The sequence below is a fragment of the Mastigoproctus giganteus genome, chromosome 10 (assembly GCF_048544385.1).
Source record: "Mastigoproctus giganteus isolate SK-2022 chromosome 10, ASM4854438v1, whole genome shotgun sequence".
Lineage (NCBI taxonomy): Eukaryota > Metazoa > Arthropoda > Arachnida > Uropygi > Thelyphonidae > Mastigoproctus > Mastigoproctus giganteus.
In genome coordinates this window covers 189,893,657-189,918,786 of record NC_143584.1, presented here as the reverse complement: position 1 = coordinate 189,918,786, position 25,130 = coordinate 189,893,657, and the positions used below count along the sequence as shown (strand labels likewise).

The 25,130-nt window shown below is 38.6% G+C and overlaps 2 protein-coding genes across 2 annotated transcripts in view; one reads left to right on the top strand and one right to left on the bottom strand.

Moving 5' to 3' along the window:
• Ubc4 (ubiquitin conjugating enzyme 4) overlaps positions 1 to 13,213 on the bottom strand; it is a 142,562-nt gene extending 129,349 nt beyond the window's left edge. Inside the window, exon 1 of the mRNA XM_090383857.1 lies at positions 13,042 to 13,213. Within this exon, the coding sequence (XP_090239983.1) occupies positions 13,042 to 13,116 (75 nt within the window). The 5' untranslated portion in view covers positions 13,117 to 13,213. The remainder of the gene's footprint in view (positions 1 to 13,041) is intronic.
• Positions 13,214 to 13,476: 263 nt separating this feature from the next.
• Prps (phosphoribosyl pyrophosphate synthetase) overlaps positions 13,477 to 25,130 on the top strand; it is a 72,590-nt gene continuing 60,936 nt past the window's right edge. Inside the window, exon 1 of the mRNA XM_090383922.1 lies at positions 13,477 to 13,669. Coding sequence (XP_090240048.1) covers positions 13,548 to 13,669 — 122 coding nt within the window. The 5' untranslated portion in view covers positions 13,477 to 13,547. The remainder of the gene's footprint in view (positions 13,670 to 25,130) is intronic.

Below are 25,130 nucleotides of genomic sequence, written 5' to 3'. Positions count from 1 at the left end.
CGAAGCTGAAATTTAATGATCACACAGAATACTTCCGGAAGCGTTTTAACACCCTACGCTGGAGCGCAAAACAACACTTACTTCATTCCAACGATGCCGCAACCACTACCAGATATCTTCAAGCCACTGTTTATCTGGCTATTTTATATGCTGCTGAAATTTGGGCATCTGCGTCGCCTTCACTTCAAAAACCGGTGTTCTCGTGTGAATACTGGACCCTGAAATGGGCCGCAAATAAGCATCGCCGACCCCCTCAATTGAGAACAACTGACATGGCTGAGCAGCTAAATGTACCCAGGATCCCGAGGTTAATTGACAGCAGGCGTTTAATGACTTCAGTAAAAATGTACACAGGAGTAATAAATGCCCCAAACATCTGGGATTTCTGTCAGTGGCACAATCCTACGCCATCCTTGAGGTCAGAGCCCACACTAATCCTCAAATACAACCGGTTGAAACTGTGTAGTCGGTTCCTACCTGCCCAGGCACTCCCCAAAATTCAGGCACTGCTCCGTCTTGGAGTCGACCTTCAGAAATTAGCTACCGACTACAAATACCGTCACATGCTCCTCGAGTGGATTCCATCTGTGGAACTGGGATAATTTCCTCCATATGACGTTTAGTCCTCATTTTTCATTATTACAATTTACTTGTTTGTAACTCATAATTTACATGTTTGTAACTCTTAATTTCCATGTAACGGTAATTTTTTTCCTTTTTGCCAATTAATTTCATTTATAATTTCATTTATAATGTAAAACTCCTGGCCATGTCGCCGTGTTGAGTATTATTGTCTCTAGTACATGTCCTGTACTTATTAGCAATAAAGAATTTATTTATCTAGGTGATTTACTCTTGCCTAAACTAATGGCTTCGTGATCATTCCCAACATGTTGCATGTTAAAAGAACTGTAATCCTGTCTTTGATGTTCTTTCCTGCAGATGCAGGGGAATTTTTAAAAATCATGCAATGGTCTGGGCAGCCCTGTAGTACAATCCTGTTTCATTTGTATCACAAGTCTTCAGGATTATAAGTGCTTAACACAGTTTGCCAAGAGGTTTTCAACCAGCTGTCAACTGCAGAACTATTGGAATCCTGTTTTTCTCCGTGAAATTTATTGTAAACAATATCATGCCCCTCTCTTTCCACCTTGTCAGCCATCCGCCCATCACCTTAAACTCTTTGTGTAGTTTTTCAGCAAAATCATTAGCTCTTTGAAGATTGCTACAATTGATTGGGGCATTAAATGAGATGGCCTGTTTGAACCAAACAAACAGAACTTCATCTACTGTTTGGCATTTCCCTTCACGCTTCCTTTTTCTGGTTTCACTAATCACATTAGTGCTTAGTGTATGACGTGATTTTAATAATTTTGATAAAGATGACTGAGGCACTCCTAATTTTACTGCTGCTTCCCTTTGAAGCATATCATTTAAGTTCAATTTGATGCATGTTTCTATAATTTGTAACATCATTTACACTCGAATTCACACTCTTTCTGTTCACTGACATTTTTCTTGGGTAGTGAAATTTAAAACAGTAAAAAAAATTAAGTGTAAATCAATAACAAAGCACGTGGCACACACAAATTGAGACTAACACGACACGTGCAAGTGAGATATGGAGTAAAACGTTTATGAAGTTTAGAACAGATTCTGAAAATTTATTTATAGTACTGTATGTTTTTACAATTAAAGATTTCAGTGAAGGGGAAACACATTTCACCATAATAACGTAAAACCCACAGAATTCCAGCTATCGGCATTATCCCAAATTTATGCAATAAGATCGAGTTTACTACCCATTTATAATAGATTGCACTATTAGTAATAATAGAAAAGCCCAATAAACCAGAAACTGCAAATTGTTTTCATTGTTTTATGGTTGTGACTTCCAGAAATGCACTTTAGAAAAATATCACAGAGGCATTCAAAATTGATTCTTATAACAGAAAATGTGATTCTGATAAACGATGAAAGTGTAGTGCAATTTATTGATTTGAATCAGTTTTTTGAAATTTGATTTTATAAAGTGCTGATATTTTAATAACCAGTGATCACTATAACCACGCTTATTGGAAATAAAAAAAAAACCACTGCTGTGTTAAAATTTCTCTAATCATTAGGAATGTTGAAGATAAAGTGGTAGCAAATAAAAGGTTTAGAATTAGTTTATAGTATTATATGTGCCTGTCATATAGTGTACTAAACTGTCTAGGTTAGAAAACATCCCAGAAATTGTCCAGGGGAGGGGGAAAAAGAAACCTCTACCTAGATATTTATAAATATAGCTAGTAAAATCAGTTTATATTAAAGTTCAGATTAGTTATTAATTAGTTATATTAAAGATTAAAAAATAAACTTATGATGAAAATTTAAGGTAACTAAAACCAAAATTAACAGGTAAAAAATCTTATTTTTAATTTTATAGTCACTGAAGAAATGGAGTAGAAAGCACCTGTAGAACATATGATTGTTAGTCTATTAGTAATAAACAGATTCTAAACCCCACATAAGTGAAGTACAACATGCTATTTAAACATTATATTAATTCCATGCTACTTTTCTTTGCACTTTGGGCCAGACTGCTCAATCTGCTTAGCATGCTTAGTCCCCCCCCCACAAAGTAACTTGATTACAAACTAATTTATCATCCTCTTAGATCTAAACTTTTAACAATATCTCTTAACTGCCATCAAAAGCTTAGTACTCTCTATGATTACATCCCTGAACACTTCCCAATTAGGATTTGCATTTTCAACATCAGTTGGCTTTCATCAAAGAGTTTAAAAAAATCCATGAGCATTATAATCACCTATGCAAAAACAAAATCCCTTTCCCTTATTCAAGCACCTTAATGTGCAAAATACCCTTGGCAGAGGTTGTCTCTTTCAGTAAATCCAATCCCATCACGGAACAGAAGTTAGTTTAACTTCTGTTCCGGGTAAAATAATGGAGTCGCTGGTTAAAGATGCATTGCAGGATCATCTAGACAAGACTGCAGCAATAATTCAAACACAGCATGGGTTTGTTAAGGGAAAGTCTTGTCTGACAAATTTGATTGGTTATTATGATGTGGTCACAAAGGAACTGGATGCAAAAAATAATTTTGATATCATATACTTGGATTTCAGGAAAGCTTTTGACACTGTTGCGCATGGAAGACTACTGTACAAATTGGAGCAGAATGGTATTAAGGGTAAGTTGCTACAATGGATAAAAGGATGGTTAAGTGGGAGAAGACAGAGGGTGGTAATCAATGGGTACTGCTCTTCTTGGACTAATGTTATTAGTGGAGTCCCACAGGGTTCGGTGTTGGGTCCACTGTTGTTTTGTATATTTATCAATGATATTGATGAAGGTATATCAGGCTTAGTGTCGAAGTTTGCAGATGACACAAAGGTTGGCAGGGTTGTTAATGACAGTAATGTCAGTGTGCTACTGCAACAGGATCTAGATAATTTGGGCAGATGGGCTAAGAAGTGGCAACTGAAGTTCAACCTTGACAAATGCAAAGTACTGCATATGGGTAGAAGTAACCCCAGAGAAACGTACCAACTGTGTGGTACTACACTTAAGGTGGTAGAAAATGAAAAAGACCTGGGAGTAATTGTGCACTCAGATATGAAGTTTTCTGAGCAGTGCAGACAGACTGCTAGGGCGGGTCATGGGGTTTTGTCAATGATATATAGGAATTTTGCTAGCAGGGAAAAGGAGGTGATTGTCCCTCTGTATAAGGCAATGGTCAGGCCACGCCTTGAGTACTGCGTACAGGTCTGGAGGCCTCATTTTAGGAAGGATGTAGATTTGCTTGAGCGTGTACAGAGAAGAGCAACACGATTGGTGAGGGGAATGAAGGGATTCTCTTACCAAGAGAGATTGAGTTCTGCAAATTGCAGTGGCTGGAGACTAGGCACCTGCGCGGTGATCTGATTGAGGTATATAAGGCCTTGAATGGGTTGAGCACGCTGAATTCTGATGGGATCCTTCCACTTGTTCAGATTACGAACCTAAGGGGGCATAAATTCAAATTAAGGAAAGACATGTAGAATAGATGTGCGGAAATTTGCCTTTAGCCAGCGGGTGGTTAATTGCTGGAACAAACTTCCATCTGTCGTTGTGGAAGTTGATAGGTTAAATAAATTTAAGGAGGAACTGGACAGGCATTTGGAGGGAATGGTGTGATTTTTTTTTTTTTTTTTTTTTTTTTGGCTGATGCTGCATAAGCTCCTACACTTGCTTTCTTGCATCATGTGCCACTACTACTACTACTACTTGTGGCTCCTTTCCTTATTCAGAGCCATTACAAACATGTGATGGCTCTGAATAAGGTGTCTCATAGAAAGCTCCAATGAAAATAACAGAAAGACATAAATGTCACATTTCCCTATTATGTTGGATTTATGGAACAGAAACTCTTAAATCTGTACTTTCACAAACACTAAGAAAATTGAGTCTGATCATTTCTTAGGCACAGTTCCATTTCAGTGCTCAAAATATGTACTATTTCATGTTTTAGTTCTGTTATAATATACTTTACATTTGTCAATGTTAAACTTCAGTTGCCACCTCAGCCCACCTGCTCAACTTTTCTAGATCCTGTTGCAGCAGCCTACTGTCATTAGTGTCATTAACAACCCCGCTGACCTTCGTATCATCTGTAAACTTAGACATTAAGCCTGATATACTATCATCAATATATTAATAAATACAGAAAACAACAATGGACCCAACACTGAACCCTGCGGGACTCCACTAACAACATTAGTCTGCGAAGAGCAGCGTCCATTGATTACCACTCTCTGTCTTCTCCCACTCAACCATCCCTTTGTCCATAGCAGCAATTTGCCTCCAATGCCACACTGCTCCAATTTGTGCAGCAGTCTTCATTGTGCAACACTATCAAAAGCCTTTCTAAGATCCAAATATATGATATCAAAATTATTCTTTGCATCCAGTTCTTTTGTGACCACATCATAGTATCCAATCAAATTGGTCAGACAAGATTTCCCCTTAACAAACCCATGCTGTGTCCGAGCTATAACTGAAGTCTTGTCTAGATGATCCTGAAGTGCTTCTTTAACCAGTGACTCTATTAATTTCCCTAGAACAGAAGTTAAACTAACAGGTCTGTAATTACTTGTGTTGCCCTTTGATGCTCCTTTGTGGATTGGGGTCACATTTGCACATCTCCAGTCCATGGGCACCTCCCCTGAGTCCAAAGAAGCTCTCATAATTATGACTAAGGGTTTGCTTACTTCTTTTGCTGCCTCCTTCAATATAACTAGATAGATTCCATCCACCCCAGGTGCCTTTCTTATGTTTATCTTCAACAATTTCTCCTCCACTTTGCTCTCAGTTATTACAAGATCATCTAGCTTACTGCCAGAGTTTAATACACCTCTGGCATTCCCCTTCCTGAATAACTCCTCATGTGTGAATGTAGATGCAAAATATTCAATTAGTTTATTAGCTACCTGAGCAAACTGAATGAATATTTTGCATCTACATTCACACATAATCTGCATAACAAAGGTTGTTTATCTTCAGTCCTCCAATTTTGATGGAAGTCTCTAAATCTTCCAAAAGCTTCATGCATGATATCTTCGGCATAAAGATTAAAAAGGTGAGGTGAAAAAATACAGCCCTGCCTGACACCATTACCTATCGTGAAATAGTCCATGTTGCCCATGTTGGTTCTCACAGTTCCTTTCTGTTCCCGGTACAGTAAGCTTAATTAGCTGAATTATATGGATTAGGAAACATATTAATCATTGTTTTCCATAGCTTCTCATGTTGAACACAATCAAACGCTTTGGCATAATCTGTAAAACACAAATGACTAGAATAATGAATTCTTTGCATTTTTCAATAATCAGTTATAGACTTAAGATCTGATCTCTGGTTCCTCTGCCCCTTCTGAAACATGCTTGCTCTTCTGGCATTTCTTCTTGAAATTCTGTTTAATATGATTTTAAGAAGAATCTTGTTAGTGTGAGAAATTAGTCTAATAGTCCTGTAATTTGAGCAAATTTTCAGATCTCCTTTTTTTGGTAAAGGAATGAAAATTGATTTCTTCCAATCTGAAGTCTGCCATCCAGTTTCCCAAATTTTTACAATCATTTTATAAAGAAACTTGGTGCCATTCACACCTGTAGCTTTAATCAATTCTGCTGGGATTTCATCAATTAATTCTAAGTGACTTGCCACACGTCAGTTCTCTGATGGCTTTTTTGATTTCTTCCTTCAGTGATCATGAACCAGTTCCTTCAGTGGAACTGGTTCATGATCACACTCTTGAAAGGGGACGGAGATCATTAGTGTCAGCAGGTGCTCGGAAAAGCTGCTCACAGTATTCTTTCCACCTTCCTTTAATTGTGTTTTCCTCTGTTAAAATTTCCCCTTTGGAATCCTTAATTACATTAAATTTTAGTCGGAACTTTTGCCTTAAAGACTTAATTACATCATACATCTTCTTAGACATCAGTTTGCTTTCGCGTTTGTTGTGGTATTCGATTTCTTTACACTTTCAATTGATATAATCCCGTTTTTTCATGTCTTAAACAGCGCTTGATGACTTTGCTTAGTTCTTGATACTCTTCGTTTCCTAGTATACCCTGGGCTTTTGCAGTTCTTCTCTGTTCAATAAGTTTAAAAGTGGCCTGTAATCCATGGCTTCCTGATCTTTGACCTTTCTCTAATGTATCTATTTGTTGAATCCTTAATAATGCGTTTTTTGCATTTTTCCACATTTCCTCAGGCAGCATACCATCATCTAGATCTAACAGAGCTTGAAAACGATTGCCTGTTTCAAGTATATAATCATTTCGACTATTTTCTACATCCAGTCATCTAGGGAAAACCTTATTCATGATCTTTTTTAGTTTCAGCTTGAGAATGATGTGGAGTAGCTGATGATCATTGCCACAATCTGCTCCAGGAAGTGTTTTTGCTGTGATTACACTGGAACGCTACCTTTGCTGCATAAGGATGTAATCAATCTGATTCCTTGTTTTATGATCAGGAGATTTCCATGTGTAGAGCCTTCTCGGGTACTGTTCAGATTGCCTTATACAAAGGGATAATCACCTCCTTTTCCCTACTAGCAAAATGCCTGTATATTATTGACAATACCCCATGGTCTGCTCTGGCAGCCTGTCTGCACTGCTCAGACAACTTCATATCTGACTGCACAATTACTCCCAGATCTTTTTCATTTTCTACACTCTAAGTGAAGTCCCACACAGTTGGTACGTTTTGCTGGGGCAGCATTTCCCAAACTTTTTTAGTCACGGAACACTTTTCATCTCACAATATAATTTCAGAACGCATATATTAACGGAACACAAGTTTAGCCGGATCCAAAGAACTGTTTGCTAATATTTTATTACATACCTTGAGTACTGTATATAGGTCTGGAGGCCTCATTTCAAGAAGGGCAACAAGGTTAGTGAACGGAATGGAGGGTTGCTCTTACGAAGAAAGGCTTAAGTTTTGCAAGTTACAGTGTCTGGAGACTAGGCACCGGCGAGGTGATCTGATAGAGGTGTATAAAGCCTTGAATGGTTTGAGCATGCTCAATGCCGATGGGATTCTTCCTCTTATTCAGAATAATCACCTGAGAGGGCATAAATTCAAATTGAGGAAAGACAGATGTAGGATAGATGTGCAGAAATTTGCCTTAAGCCAATGGGTAGTTGATTGGTGGAACAGACTTCCATCCCTTGTTTTGGAAGTTGATAGCCTAAATAAATTTAAGGCTCAGCTGGACAGGTATTTCAAACGAACGGAGGGGTGAAATGGGAGTGGTTTTTTTTTTTTTTTTTTGGCTGATGCTGCATAAGCTGGCTTTCTTGCATCATATGCCTCTACTAATGCTAATACGATACACTGTGCATCAAGAGCATCTTTATTTCCAACTGCATTTTCATTTTCATTTCATTTTTGTTTTTTATTAGTTGGTTATTGTTTTTTCACTTCGGATTTTTTGAAAACTTAAATTTTTCATCCTCACACTGAAGTGTGACTTATTATGTTCGTTTTGATTGATTTTAGTTGCAATACTAGAATTACTTGCTTCTCATTTTAAAGTTCCCTTTTTCAACCACAAATCCATGGTCATTTATTTTAATCATAATATTTCGAAATACTGATACTTATCAAATAAATTTATGCAAGGAAGTGAGTTTAGTTACAATACTGGTTCTCTTCACCCTCTCCTTCAACCCGAGTACTCCAGGCTAAATCACGTACAAATAGCATATTAGATGACTACATTGCTACTTTTTCTTAGATGTCATTACCTCTATGCATACTTCTCTATGCAAAAGCCCGCCAAAATAAAGTGTTCTGCTGTCTATTTGATTATTAGCCTATGTTAGTATATTAATAACCAAAAAAAAAATTATGTTAAAAAAATTATAATGATATAAATGTGGTGTATGCTACTAATATGGAAAATTTATTTATTTATTATTATTTTTTTTAAATTATTAATTACAATTTTTCATGGAACACTTATTCACATCTAGCAGAACACTAGCTTTCTGCAGAACAGTTTGCGAAAAGCTGCTCTGGGGTTACTTCTACATATATGCAGTACTTTGCATTTGTCAATGTTAAACTTCAGTTGACAATTCTCAGCCCATCTGCCCAAATTTTCTAGATCCTGTTACAGTAGCACACTGTCATTAACAACCATGCCAACCTTTGTATCATCTGCAAAATTGGACATTAAGTGTGGTATGCCTTCATCAATATATTTGATAAATATACAAAACAACAGTGTGCCCAACTCCGAACCCTGGGGTACTCCACTAATAACATTAGCCCATGAACAGCAGTGTCCACTGATTACCACTCTCTGTCTTCTCCCACTCAGCCATCCTTTTATCCATTGTAGAACTTACCCTTAATACCACAGTGCTCCAATTTGTACAGTAGTCTTCCATGCACAACAGTGTGAAAAGCTTTCCTGAAATCCAAGTATATGATATCAAAATTATTTTGATGAAACCCATGCTGTGTCTAAATTATTACTGCAATCTTGTCTAGTTGATCCTGCAATGCATCTTTAACAAGTGACATCATTACTTTCCTTAGAACAGAAGTTAAACTAACTGGTCTGTAATTACCTATGTCACCTTTAGATCCCCTTTTGTGAATTGAGGATACATTTGCTCATCTCCAGTCCGTGGGGACTTCCCCTGAGCTCTCATAATTATGACTAAGAGTTTGCTTACTTTCTTTCCTGCCTCCTTTAATATAACTGGATAGATCCCATCCACCCCAGGTGCCTTTCTTATGTTTAACTTCAACAATTTCTCCTCCACTTTGCTCTCAGTTATTATAAAATCATTAAGCACCCTGTTAGTTTGATAAACTTCTGGCATTTTCCTCCCTTAATAATTCCTCATGTGGGAATGTAGATGCAAAATACGCATTGAGATTATCAGCTATCTGAGCAGGATCATCAACAGTCAAACCATCAATATCAAGTGGACCAATCTGATTCATCTCCTTCCTTCTAGAGTTTATATAAGTAAAGTAGTCCTTGCTGTTTTTAGGCATAAAAAGGTGTTTATCCCTTTGTATAAGCAATGGTCAGGCCGTGCCTTGAGTACTGCATACAAGTCTGGAGGCCTCATTTTAGGAAGGGTTGCTAGAAAGACTACAGATAAGGGCAACAAAGGGGTCTTCTTACCAAGAAAGGCTTAAATTCTGTAATTTGCAGCATCTGGAGACTAGGCACCTGCGAGATGATCTGATTGAGGGGTATAAGGTCTTGAATGTGTTGAGCAGGCTCAATGCTGATGAGATTCTTCCGCTTGCTCAGATTATGAACCTGAGGGGGCATAGATTCAAATTGAGGAAAGACAGTTGTCGAATAGGTGTGCAGAAATTTGCCTTTAGCCAAGGGGTAGTTGATTGCTGGAACAAACTCTGTCATCATGGAAGTTAACAGCTTAAATAAATTCAAGGAAGAACTGGACAAGCTTTTAGAGCAAATGGATGTGTGAAATGGGATTTTTTTTTTTTTTGGCTGATCCTGTATAAGCTTGCTTTCCTTCTGCTATTGCTAATGCTAACTCGACAGTTACTTTGCATCGATATTTACAAAAGAAAAACCCTGTATGTCAATGTGAAATTATGGCAGTGAAGTTTAAAAATATGTAATTAATAATACTGAAATTTCACGTGATTATTTAATGAAAAAACTTTCAATTCTACTGGCCAGTAAGGCTCCTGGGGTTGATGGTGTAAACTCTATAATCTTAAGGGAGCCTGCAAGTGAGAGCATGGTCAAGGTTAATTATGAGAGAATCACTGGACTCGGGAGTGATCCTATTGGATTAGAAAAGTTCCACTGTATGCGGAAATTTGCCTTTAGCCAGCAGGTAGTTGATTGGTGGAACAGGCTTCCATCTTTTGTTGTGGAAGCTAATAGCCTAAATAAATTTAAGGCTGAGCTGGACAGGCATTTGAAACGAATGGAGGGATGAAATGGGAGAGGTTTTTTTTTTTTTTTTTTTTTGGCTCATGCTGCATAAGCTTGCTTTCTTGCATCATATGCCTCTACTAATGCTAATCTCCCATACATAAGCATGTTTCTAAGAGTGATATGGGAAATTACCGACCTTTCAGTCTAACTTCAGTAGTAGGGAAAATCATGGAGGCAATGATCAAGGGTGGAATTCAGGATTACTTAGATCAGTTTCCCAAACTTTTTTAGTCACAGAACACTTTTAATCTCACAATATATTCAAGAAACACTTACGAAACACAAGTTTAGTGAGAGCCGAAGAACTGTTGCTAATATTTTATTACATATGGCGCACTGTGCATCAGGAGCATCTTTATTTCCAACACATGTAAAATCGAAATTCAAATAACTGTCATTATACTTTCGTTTTGGTCTTTTATTAGTTGATTCCAGTTTTTTCACTTCGGATTTCTAGAGAACAAAATGCTGCGATTGTTCATCCTCACTTTGAAGTGTGACAATATTGTGTTCGTTTTCATTGACCACAGTTGCATTACTAGAAGTACTTTGCTTCTCATTTTAAAGTTCCTTTTTTCAACCACATATCCATGGTCATTTATTTTAATAATAATATTTCGAAATACTAATAATTATCAAAAAAAAATTTATACAAGTAAGTGAGTTTAGTTATGATATCGGTTCACTTCCTCCTCTCCTTCAACTCATGTACTCCAGGATAAATCGCATACAAATGGCATACTTGCCATACTAGATCACCACATTGCTACCTTTTCGTAGGTGTCATTACCTCTATGCATACTAAAATAAAGTGTTCCGCAGTCTATGCTAGGATGTTAATAACCAAAAAAAAAATTATGTTATAATGATACAAAAGTGGTGTTTGCTACAAATATGCAAAATTTATTTACTTTATTTTTTTAATTATTAATTACGATTTTTCGTGGAACACTTGTTCACATCTCATGGAACACAGTTTGAGAAATGCTGATTTAGATAGAAATGGAATTCTGAAAGATATTCAGCATGGTTTTGTAAAGGGAAAATCATGTTTAACAAATCTGGTTAGCAATTTTGACAGGGTCACTCATGAGCTGGATTTAGGGAATAATTTCGACACTTTATTAGGATTTCAGCAAAGCATGACTCGGTCCCACATGAAACCGAATCAAATGCTTTGCTGAAACTTTATAAACTGTAACAGGTTGGACACAAAGGGAAAATCCTTAGATGGATATCAGAATGGCTTCAGGGGAGGAGGCAGAGGATTTTAATGAATGGTTATTCTCCATATTGGGTTGAAGCAAGAAATGGGGTTTCCCATGGATCAGTATTTCGACCACTGGTGTTTTTTTGATTTTCATACGTGACATCAATGAAGGGATAAAGGGCTTGATGTCTATATTTGCAGATGATATAAAGATTGGTAAAGTAGTTAATGATCACCGCCAAGCAGAGCTTCTACAGAGTGACTTAGATAAGACTTTAGGGATGGCTGCTTTAATCTAGCAGGGCAAGGTATTACACCTGGGGAACAGTAACCACAAAATAACTCTTGGTAGAGTTGAACTAAAGCCATTAGTGGAGGAAAGGGACTTGGGTGTTATGATATGGTCAGACATGAAGTTCTCCGAGCATTGTAGACTGGTTGCAAGGTTTTATTGAACTATCGATAATTTATTGAACAATTGCTAGTAGAGATAAGAACGTCATAATCCCATTATATAAGGCTATTGTTAGACCACACTTGGAATACTGTGTTCAAGTATGGAAATTGCATCTAAAGAAAGACACTGTGTTTCTCGAAAGATGGGGAACTCACCTTGTGAGATCAGCAAAAGGGTGTCCATATGAGGAAAGCCTTTGAATATGTGGGTTGCTGAGCTTGGAAACTAGGCACCTTAGATGAGACTTGATTGAGGTGTTTAAGGCTCTGAGAGGCATATTTAAAAAGAATGAGGACAAAATTTTCACGATAAGTATGCCTAACATTAAAGTATTTAGTGGTTCTTCACATGCTGATAAATGAATCTAGGGTTAGTCCCCATAAACTCAAGTTATGGGGGAGATGTTTAGAATGAATTGCAGGAAGTTTTATTTTATGCAGTAAGTTATAAATTACTGGAATAAGTTATCTACATGGGTGGTGGAGGCTGACAGTTTGGGGAAATTCAAAGGTCAAAGATTCAATGGACAGGAGGGAAATGCATAGGTTGTCTATTTCCTTTTATTTTATTTATTTTTTAAAATTTTCTTCTTATCATTTTATTCTTTTTTTTTTGGCTGGTGCAGCATAAGCCATAGGCTGCCTTGCACCATGTGGCCACTGCTAATACTAATGCAATGCTTTAAATTTCAAGCACTGTAGTGATGATTTGTACTTGAATGTAGAATACTGCTATGAACGTGTAATTAAAGACATTCAAATCTTACTTGCACGCTCACGAATATAATGTACTCTAAAATTCGTACAGATGATGATATTATCGTTTATACTCCTAAAACTAAATTCAGCAATCTTTTTATAAACTGCTTCTTACCTCTTCACTTTTAACCACCTCTTTAAATTCCCTTTTGATTCTCTGCACGGCAATATTTGCCATATTACTCTCCATATACAATTTTTTATAGTAATCCTTAATACGCTGTGATTTTTTCTTTTATTAATTTTTGATATCTAAAGTATTTTCACAATGAATAAAAGTATGTATTGTTTACCTCGTAACACTTATGTTAAACATTATGTACGAACTGTCTAATGTAGTATAGTATCTACCTTGAACTGTCTGCTCACTAGTCTCGGGATGAATTATTCTAAAATAAGTCAATATGTTTTGAAAATCAAATAAAATTAAAAAATTGAGTTTTAATAATTTTTGTGTTTATTCTAGCATTATATTTTCAAAAAAATACGGTAATTTACTGTACGATAAATATTTTCATTTTAATTGTAATAGCGGACAAACCACCCTCACGTGATTCAGAAGTGCCGTCTCTTTTGGTGCATTTTTGTGGTAGCCGTGGTTTTGTATACTGCAAGAGAAGTATGCCTAACATTAAAGTATTTAGTGGTTCTTCACATGCTGATCTAGCCCAAAAAGTAGTGGATCGACTTGGAATCGATCTAGGAAAAGTTGTACTGAAAAAGTTCAGTAATCAGGAAACATGGTAAGTTTGTTTAATATCAATTGATGGGCTGCTTTTACAACCTGTGCATTGTTGAGAAATGGGGTTCGGAGATTTTATATTGTGTCATAAGTTTTATTTGAAGTAACTTTATAGATGGGAGTATGTTTTCAATCAGAGGTACTCACTTGATTTCATTTTGTGCAGTACAATAGTCATGAATTCGCACAAATACCAGCATCGAAATCTATAAAGCGATGGAAAAGTACAGTAATTTTAAGTACAGTATATCCGAAACAATTGAAACTAATACGATGAGGCTGTTTGTCTCATTGAATGGAACTTTGTCACATACCGAGTAACCTTGGTTGTTAATTAATTTTAATTTAGTGCAAGTCAGGCTTAAGTTTCATTGTGGTTTGTGTATTAATGACAAATGATTGAAAAACTGATTTCACATTTTAAAGATATTTACGAAAAAAGTACGTCTAAAATATTGAATATACACTTATAGTTAAAGTTGTTTTTGTGGGTTTAACGCGTTGGAACTTCTTTTTAATTTTTTTAAAAGAGAAAATATAGTGTTTTATTCCTTGTTTTATGAAAAAATATATTGTTTAGGAATTAAATCGTTTATATGTTTCAAGCCCTCATAATAGATGTTGGTTAACCGTAAGAATACGGTTAATGTTTAGTGGGATGGTGATAATGCGTTTTTTTTTTTTAATGAAATCTCGAACCACATTAAATTTAATCGTAGAGTGCATATAGTTTCCCACTCTCGTTTCCCCAGTTTCTCCCTGAAGTAACTTTGCAACAACTTTTCCCACCCCAAGCAAAAACAGAACAGATAAATATAAAACTGTTATAAAATGTATTAAAGCAACCAAGTCCAGTCTTGTTGACTGTATAGAAAGAAAGCAATAGACAAGGCTGCAAATTTTGTTGTGAAAATAGCAAATGACCTCAAAACCATAAATTTAATGAAACTGCATGCTTTGGAGTGACAGTTTGGACAAACAACTTCTGTGATCGAAATCTGCTCATTTTGGGGTGACTGAAGTAGGCGTCTTACTCATCCTTTTCATTGTTCAATTCACTCTCTAAACACCACGAGATAAACACTAATTACACAAAGGGTTCCTCCCACTGCATCAGTCACTTACACAGAACGTCAACGAGATATCCGAAGATCATTGGCAATTTAGATGTGTCTCTAGCTAGCATAGTAATAACTCGTTCATAGTCCTTGCAGTTTTTCGTTTAGATAAAAAAAAAACAGGAAAGAAAAAAAAAAAACAAATCTAAGGCACTAAAACGACAACACTGGCACATGTTCGGACTGTTTAGAAAGAGAGCGGGAATTATAGAAGCCAATTCAGAACAGTGCCCATGGAAGTATCTGTAGAAAAGGCATGCAGCAGAAACAGTACGTCTATGAGACAGGGAGTGGAGAGACTGTGAGAGATGAGTAATTAATTAACCTAACTGTGCCCTTCTGAATGGACTCTAGAAGCCTGAGAGAGGTTTTGGGGACACTGCCCGAGATGTGGGAACAATACTGCATGGTAGAGCGGATTTGAGATTTGTACAGAGTGAACAGCTGTTTGGAAGAAAAGTAATGCTGAGAGTGAAAGAGAAGACCATGTTTTTTAGATGCAGAGGAAGCAATATTTGTAATGTGCTTGTGCCAAGAGAGATTAGAAGTCAGGGTAATCCCCAAAAGAGATAGATCAACTTGCCTATAGATTTTTTTTTTTTTTTTTTTTGTAGTTGTTGACGCATCGGCTTCTGTGGCCATAATGCACCTCTCAAGGTTTTTGCAGTACTTTGATCCAAGCCCGAGGCGGGATTCGAACCTGCGACCTTTAGGTTGCCAGGCAGGCACTTTACCCACCCGGCTAGCCCGGTAGCTTTGTGAGATATAAGACAAGACTGAGTTTTAGAAGGATTGAAATCAAATAAGTTGTCTATGCCCCAGGGGGAATTACCTGGAGATCGGCATTTAAGGAATTGGTAGTGTATATTCAAGAAGTTGAAGCTGATTGAGCAGGACAAGGTTTCTCAAAATAGAAAGTGGAATGCAATGTGCTATCATCGGCAAAACTATGGATAGGATTTCCAATCAATGGAAGAAGGTCATTAATATACAAGAGGAAAAGAGTGGGGGATAGAACTGAACCTTGGGGGAACACCAGCATTAGTGGAGAAGTTAGAAGACAGAACCATCTACCATCACCCTCAGTGAGCGATCAGAGAGAAAACTGGATAACCACTTACAAAAAACGGTTGGCAAACCATAAGATGGAAGCTTGTTTAGGAGACCTTTATGCCAAACATGATGGGTAGTAGTAGTGGCATGTGATGCAAGAAAGCAAGTGTATGAGCTTATGCAGCATCAGCCAAAAAAAAAAAAAAATCACACCATTCCCTCCAAATGCCTGTCCAGTTCCTCCTTAAATTTATTTAACCTATCAACTTCCACAACGACAGATGGAAGTTTCTTCCAGCAATTAACCACCCACTGGCTAAAGGCAAATTTCTACACATCTATTCTACATCTGTCTTTTCTTAATTTGAATTTATGTCCCCTTAGGTTCGTAATCTGAACAAGTGGAAGGATCCCATCAGAATTCAGCATGGTCAACCCATTCAAGGCCTTATACACCACAATCAGATCACCGCGCAGGTGCCTAGTCTCCAGCCACTACAATTTGCAGAACTTGAGCCTCTCTTGGTAAGAGGATCCCTTCATTCCGCTCACCAATCTTGTTGCCCTTCTCTGTACACGCTCAAGCAAATCTACATCCTTCCTAAAATGAAGCCTCCCGACCTGTATGCAATACTCAAGGCATGGCCTGACCATTGCCTTATACAGAGGGACAATCACTTCCTTTTCCCTGCTAGCAAAATTCCTAGGTGCCTCCGTAGCCACGTGGGCAGGAGCAGCAGTGCGTAGCACATGCTTCTTGATTAGACCGGGGTTCGAGCCTGTGAGCCACCAAATACGGAGGATGCGGAAAGGTCAGGGAATGACCACCGCATATCCCCAGAGCAATATGGCCTTAGTTGCTAATGCTCCTAAAAACCAAATAACAACAACAGCAAAATTCCTATATATCATTGACAAAACCCCATGACCTGCCCTGGTAGCCTGTCTGCATTGCTCAGAAAACTTCATATTTGACTGCACAATTATTCCGAGGTCTTTTTCATTTTCTACCACCTTAAGTGTAGTACCACACAGTTGGTACGTTTCTCTGGGGTTACTTCTACCCATATGCAGTACCTTATGCTTTGCTGCAGTCTTGTCTAACGATCTTCCAATGCATCTTTAACCAGTGACTCCATTATTTTACCCGGAACAGAAGTTAAACTAACTGCTCTGTAATTACTCGTGTCACCCATCGATCCCCCTTTGTGAATTGGGGATACATTTACACATCTCCAGTCCGTGGGGGACCTCCCCTGAGTCCAAGGATTCTCTCATAATTATGGCTAAGGGTTTGCTTAGTTGCTTTGCCGCTTCCTTTAATATAACTGGAGAGATCCCATCCACCCCAGGTGCCTTTCTTATGTTTACCTTCAACAATTTCTCCTCCACTTTGCTCTCAGTTATTACAAAATCATCTCAAAAGCCTTTGATATGTCAGGAGCAATTGCTTGTGTTTCGCCGAACTTTTCCATTCAATTTGTCCATAAATGGGTAACATAAGCCAGAATATCAGCAGTGGATCGACACTGACGGAATCCATACTGGCGATCGTTGATCAGACAGAAGGTTTCTAGGTAGTTTAAGAGTTGGCAGTTAATTGATTTCTCCATTACTTTAGAAAGAGTGGAAGTCATTACAATGGGACGATAATTGGATGGGAGGGATTTCTCACCCTTTTTAGGAACTGGCTGAATATGAGTAAATTTACAAGCAGAAGGAAAAACACCTGTGGAATAAGAAAGTGATAAAGCAGCAAAGAACAGGAGTAAGTTCAGGATCACAGGTTTTGAGAACAAGTGGAGAAATACCATCAGGACCTGGAGCTTTCTTAGTATCAAGATTCGTCAAAATCCTTCTGATATCCTTTTGACAGAAGACCACAGGAGGCATTGAATTGAGCATGGTGGGAAGTGTTTTACCAAGTTCATTAATACATGAGTTGAAAGAAAAATGGGATGCTAGCAGGTCAGCTTTATCCTTGGTCGAAGTGACAACAGAACCATCTGATTTTGACAGAGGTGGGAGCAGAGATGGGCAGAAGTCTGGGCCAATAGATTTGGCAAGAGACCAGAATGCTTGGCTAACATTAGGGCAAGAAGCAAGTTTTCTACTCTTAGCCTGTTCAAAATCTAGTTTAGACTGATTAATAACTGCTTTACAATTGTTGCGAACTTTGTTGTAGGCAGAAAATGAAATTGAAGTATTGGAAACAAGCTAATAATGATATGCAGCATTTTTCTCCTGAACGGCCTTAGCACATTTATTGGAAAACCAAGGTTTAGATAAAGGACGAGATTTTAAAGTGGTTTGTGGAATAAACTGATGCAAATGTTGATATCAGAAGTTTTGAAACAGTAGCCCGACCAAGGAAAAGAAGAAAAATCTCACAGGTGATCCCATTTTGCATTCTTGTAATACCAAACAACACAAGGTTGGGAATAGCCGTGAGATAAAGGCTCCATTGGAGAAGAGACAATCACCAAATTGTGATCTGAGGTGCCTAAAGGACCATTCACTTTGACCATGTATTAGAAGGGTTGTTTGTGAGAAAAATCAAGCGTGTTACCTGTATGGTTAGGATTGTCCAGTATTCTTGTAGGTAAATGAACAATATGTGCAAGGTCATTAGTAATTGCAAAAACCTCAGCATCTCGACCAGCTGGGTCAGTGTGACTAGATAACGGAATCCAGCTGGAGTTAGCATTAGCATTTGTAGAGGCATATGATGCAAGAAAGTAAGCTTATGCAGCATTAGCCAAAATAAAAAAAAAATAAAAAAAACACTCCCATTTCACCCCTCCATTCGTTCCAAGTACCTGTCCAGCTCAGCTTTAAATTTATTTATGCTATCAACTTCCACAACAAAGGATGGAAGTCTGTTCCATCAACCAACCACCCGCTGGCTAAAGGCAAAAGGAAAATTACCTCACTGTTAAGAAAGTTGGACTGGAGAAAGTCAAGTTTCAAAAAGAGGAAGTCAGAGCTCCAAGTGATTAGTGGAGTTGGGAGAACGGTAGAGACAGTAGATGAATTTGACACAAGGAGATAGAGAGATTTTAAGCCAGAGAAGATCGAAAAGAGGAGATTCCAAATTACCAAGCCTCTGACAGGGATATTGGAACGGACATATGCACAGGTACCACATTTGAGGTACTTGTGCATATGTCATCGCAAAAGGAATTATACAGCAAATAATTTGGGCAACTGAGATGAGCAGTAGTTGAATCAACCGATAACTGAGATTCTGTCAGAAAAAGTACATGGGGTTTGGCAGACTGCCAATGGAAAGTGACATCATTGAGATTAGAATTGAGGCCTCGTATATTTGTGAAATGAACTAGGAAGTGTTTGTGAGGTTTAGATCGTTTCACAGATAAGCTTACTCTATTAGTTTGACAATTCATGGTGTATTCAATAGTAAGAAAAGGTGGGGGGGGGGACATGCTGTATGAAGGAATAAGATTTTTGGATAAGGCGTACACATGGTAAGAATATACCCAGATGCTTGACATAACGTGGCCTCGGCAATGCCCCCCCCCCCCCCCGCACATTCACACTACTCGGACTCCTGTCACTATTTGGCAGAGTACAGGTAGCAAGATTATACACTAGCTGATGCAAAAGCCTTCTAGAGAGTTACCAATAGGTTTAGTCTGGTGTACCAACTAGCAGCCAGCCTGCGAACACCGTTTTAGAGCTGTATTCTTGAAATGTAAGGAAAATTGGATCTCGCCATAATGTCCATCATAACCTCAAAAGTCATCAGTCATACTGCATGATGGAAGAGATGAGGAAGGGTTGACTGGAACTTAACTCTGGAGACTAAACATGGATTCCACAACTTGAAGTCTCCAATTAGCAAAGTGGTGGTATTGCACCGGCTGATGAGAGCATCTACCACAGAGGGGCAGCATTTCTCCATGTGATGTGGGCATCACACCTCGACCTCTGCTTACATTAGTTCACACCTGGCTGGTCACCCACAGTGCGCTTGTTCGTGGGGGTTATACCCAGGATTACTATCAGTCCCACCATTGTGAAGGTGCAAGCAGAGAATTTGGCTGTCACAGACTGTCCGGACTTCGCCAAAATTGGGCCCACTTGACTGAGTGTCACCTGAATATCAGTTCTATCAGCATTTTAGACTCTCGGGTAGCAAGTACAGCTTGTCTGGCATATCTGAGAGAATGTCTGTGACAACCTCAAGGACCTTTTATTAATGAAATTCGTTAATTGTCTTAGAAGTGAATCTGTCTTCTAAATTTAACAATCCCCTTTCAAGATTGTGCCCAAATGAAGCTGCATTAGCATAGTTACGCCACTGAACAAAATCATTGGTTTTTCTGGAGATTTTCTTTCCGTTAGCTATTCGCACGTCTTTCAGTTAGCTTTTCGTACACTGGAAACTCCATGAGAAAATAGAGAAAGAGTGACCCCCCCCCCCCCCCCCCCGAATACGCCCACGTCCCTAACCTCTCATGGCACATCAATAAACTTTCTGCGGCATACCGGTTCGGTAAAGACAGTATGCTACTGCGACTGGATCTAGATAAGTTGGGCAAGTGGGCTGAGAAGTAGAAGCTGAAGTTTAACATTAACAAATGCAAAGTACTGCATATAGGTAGCAGTAACCCAAGAGAAATGTACTACCAGACATGTGTAATACTACTCTCAGGGAAGTGGAGAGTGAAAAAGACCTGGGGGTAATTGTGCAGTCAGATATGAAGTTTGCTGAGCAGTGCAGACGGGCTGCCAGAGCAGGTCAGAGTTTTGTAAATGATATATAGGAATTTTGCTATCAGTGACAAGGAGAAAAAAACTTCACTAAGTGGCGGTGAACAGTGAGTTATTGAATTCAGTGCTCCGCTAACATATTCAAATATCAAAGTAAACTAAAAAGGATTATACACGAATTACATATTAACAGAGAGCTTATGATGACCGGAATCTGGATATAGAGTCTGCTAAAGGAATCCTGGACAGGTAATATGTTAATATTTAATTTTTAGGCATGTATGGTTCAGTGTTTTGTTATAATGAACAGTCAGTCTATAGTTGACTCAGCAGCGGAATGCAGCAATAGTCACTTAAGACAATACCGTGCTTACAAGGACAAGGTCACGTGGCGACAAAGTTAGGGATTAAGCCCTCCCCCACCCCAACTGTACTTTTCTTCTATTATTCTCACAGGCAGGAAGTTGCTTTGCTGTGAGATATTTTAGGAATCTGTAGCCTTTTGTGTGCCTTAAGGGACAAACTTTAGCTGGAAGACATCTGAAGCGGATATAACTAAACTGCATTTAGTTTGTGTGTTTTCTTTAACCTGCTTAAACCTACACATGGATGACAAACAACTTCCTAATACTGAGGAGTTTCTTCCATCAGTATCTATGGCTGAAAGTTCTGGGTTATTAAATCCACAAGTTGCCCTCGAGGGATCGGATGATTCTGAGTCTTCGCAAGATGAAACTTTTCGTCAGAAATCTCTTTCCACTGTATAGATGAAATTGAATGGCTCATTGCAGGACTCTGCAGCGCAAAAAACACTGGCTAAAAATATACAGTCAGAGTTGGATAGTGATATCGCAAAGGGGGAGTCAACGAATGACAAGTTGGTTACAGGCTCCGAAGGTGAATTGAACTTGCAAACAAAGCTAAATGAAATGAATGCACCTGTCATTCTGGGAACCATATCTGAACTGCATAATGATTTTTCTGGGTTTCTCTCCCAAGAGGGAAACAAGATTACTAAAACAGCTGGTAACATCCTAAGAGAAAAATGGCACAATTTGGAAACCGTGACAATGTCACTTCTCATTGAAAACGAAAAACTAAAGGCACTTAATCAAGAGGTACAAAACAGAACAGATCTCCTTTGTAGGATTATAAATACCTGCCCGGCCTTTGTGATGAATTCAGATGCGTCCAGACGAGAGTAATCAAAGGATCTGATGGGATCTGAGGTTATCGATTCTCAGCTGATAAGGGAGCCAGACCTGTCATGTTCAGAACCTAATCATTCTGGGTTACTACCTGCTTCTCCCTTTCCTAGATCATATGAAGACACTGTTCGAATTTCGATACAAAAGACTGGACAACCAAAAGTTAAAACTGATAATGTTATTATTCTTCGAGCTTCAGACACCAGTGGGTGCAAAACAAATGGTGATGTCGAAAATCTTGTTACTAAGACCCTCAAGTCTGATCTTAAGACTGTTAAATTAAGTCCCTACGCATGATACGAAATAAAGGAGTTATTATAGAAACTGCTACCAAGACAGATTTAGAAAATTTATCTGCTTCTGAGTCTCTTACTTCGGCTGGCGTCTCTCTCGGTCACCCTTGCATGGGAAACCCGTCTTTGCTTATTTATGACATTCCAAAGGATTTAACTAAAGACGAAATAATCGAAAATCTTCATGTGAAAAACTTGGCTGACAATGGATTTTCCTTAGAGGAATGTAAACAGGAAATTGCTCTCAGATTTACTACCCGTGCAAGATCGTTGTCACTTGTGAATTGGGTAATAAGCTTCCTGCCAAGAATGTACAAACGCCTTCTGTCACAAGAAAGGATTTTCTTATCTTGGAGTTCTCACAAATTCTGTTGGTTTACAATTGTAACCAAGTGTTACCTCTGCTTAGGATATGGGCACACTACACAGTTTTGTTCCCACGAATCCCCTTCGTGCGGTCTCTGTGCCCGCAGTGGTCATGTTTTCTCTGAGTGCCCTCATAAGGAAGAGGGGGCTTGCTGCGCAAACTGCAAACGACATAAACGGGAGTACAGCCATTCTGTAAAGGACAGTGAATGTCCTGAATATAAGAGCATTAGAAACCGTAAGAATAAGGACTGCTTATGAGTAATTTGGCTCATCACTCCGTACATAATGTAAACAACACTACCTCCCTAAACGGTTCTACGCCAGTTTCATCTGTGAGGGAGAAGGGCCATCTGAGGATTATGCAGATAAACGGGCAGCGATCTCGGGCAGTAGCTGACGAGATTAGGCTTTCTGCCGAGACAAATTGTATTGACATTGCCGCTATACAAGAGCTTTATTTTGCACGCGTCCAGTCTGGACCGCAGTCTAAAATCCTGGGTTACTCGTTAAAAATGAGAATAATACAACCTGTTGATCAGAATCCCAAATCTTGTATATATTAATTCTTAATGACTCTTTAGACATCACTGTTCTTCATGGATTTTTCACTCAGTTCTCTACCTGTGTTCTTGTCACACACTCCGTAATGAATTTTTACTTAATTTCTCTCTACTGCCCTCCATCGGAGGACTTTAATCACTCTCTTGCTTACCTCGAGACTGTGATAAATACTTTGGGACCAAATAGCAATATATTGATCTCATCGGATGTCAACGCAAAATCAAACTTTTGGCACAGCTCTTCTATAGATGCACGTGGCCTTCTCTTGGAGGAGTTCATAATTAATCATTGTGTTTCAATTCACAACAAGCCTAATAACCCTCATACTTTCTCAAGTTATGCAGGAGAATCTAATATAGATATAACGATGACAAACTCTCACTTCGATTTGCTGCTTACTGACTGGACTGTGTATACGGACTGGTGCACCAGTGACCATAGTCATCTATTATATGCTTTCCCCTGATTCTGCCGTTCCATCTTCACACACTTTCTCACAGCCAGAATTAATAAGATTTTCCATCAGAAATATTGACTGGAAAGCTTTTGACTCTTCCATTCTTCTGGACCTTGATGAACAGAAACTTGCTTCTTTTGAAACCTCACCTATTTCTCATCAAGTGAACTATATTCAAAATGCTATAATAAAAGCGTCATATAAGTCTTCTAGGAAAAAGAGAGTTAATCAGAAGGACGTGTTCGTGGTGGACGTGGGAGTTATCCCAGTTAAGAAGGGAAGTTCATCGAGCCCGTAGGTACTACCAAAGGCATAGAGACTGGCCCCAAACTGACGTTAATTGTTTTTACCAGCAGTATTCTTCATTGAGGAAAAGCTATGTGAAGGCCATTGCCTCTCGAAAGCGTGAAACGTGGATGAATTTCGTTCACACCTCTGGAAATGCTAACCCTTGGGGTCTTCTATACAAGTTTGTAAGAGGAAAAACCTCTGGTTCTAACATATTCGGCTCATTGTGGCGGACTCCGTGGAAACACTGAACTGGCATGATTCTGCAAATGCAATCTTAGATGCTCTTTTTCCGTTGGATGATCCTACCTCAGACTTAGCTGTTCATTCTAAAATCCGATCAGACAATGAATTTTATGTGTCCTCAACAACCACCGAACGTTGGATGAACTGCAGGCTGTCTCGCATAAAGTTAATGTTCAGAAGTGCCCAGGACTAGATCTTGTAGAAAACATGTTTATTATCAGAGTCTTGAAATTAAAACCATATGTTCTTCTAAACTTATTCAACAGATGCTTTCAGGAAGAAACTTTTCCGGAAATTTGGAAGGTCGCTCTAGTTAAGTTGATCAGAAAGCCGGATAAGCCTTCTGGAGTGGCTAGATCGTACAGGCCAATCGCTCTGCTGGCTAATTTGGGTAAATTGCTAGAGCGACTAGAATACCTTACCTACTGGTAGAACAGGATCTGCTTTCAAGGAGTCAATATGGGTTCTGTCCCAGACGTTCCTGCAAGGATGCTCTTGTGGACTTTGTCTCTTCAGTTCAAAACTTGGTACATAAATATACCCTGGCCATTTTCATCGACTTCGACTCCCTTTGGTGGGAGAGCGTCCTGGAGTGTCTGCGATCGGCTAGGTGCTCCAACCACCTTTACCTTTTAATCCATAATTACTTTGCCAATAGAACCATAATAGTCAAGGCTAAACATAGCCAAGTATCAAGATCAGTATCTAGAGGGTGCCCACAGGGCTCTATATTGGGTCCTTTTACATGGAACATGGTGCTGCAGCAGTGGCTCTCCTGATCTTTCGATAACATCAAAATGATAGTGTATGCAGACGATCTCACCATCTTGGTAAATGGTAACTCTAGGGCCGATCTTGAAACTACTGCAAATTTTTTTCTCCGGGATCTCCACGATTGGACTGTGGCCAATAAGCTTAAAATCAGCTTGTCAAAAACAAAGATGATGATTCTTGGATCAAAGTTGGATATCTCTCGTCCTCCGTTGGTCAAGATCAACAACATTCGTCTCCTTATAGTTAAAGAGTACAAGGTTCTAGGAGTGGTAATTGATTCCGGTCTCAATTTTATTTTTCACTTGACAAACTTATCATCTAAAATACGTAGATTTACTGGTGCAATTGTTAGGGTGTC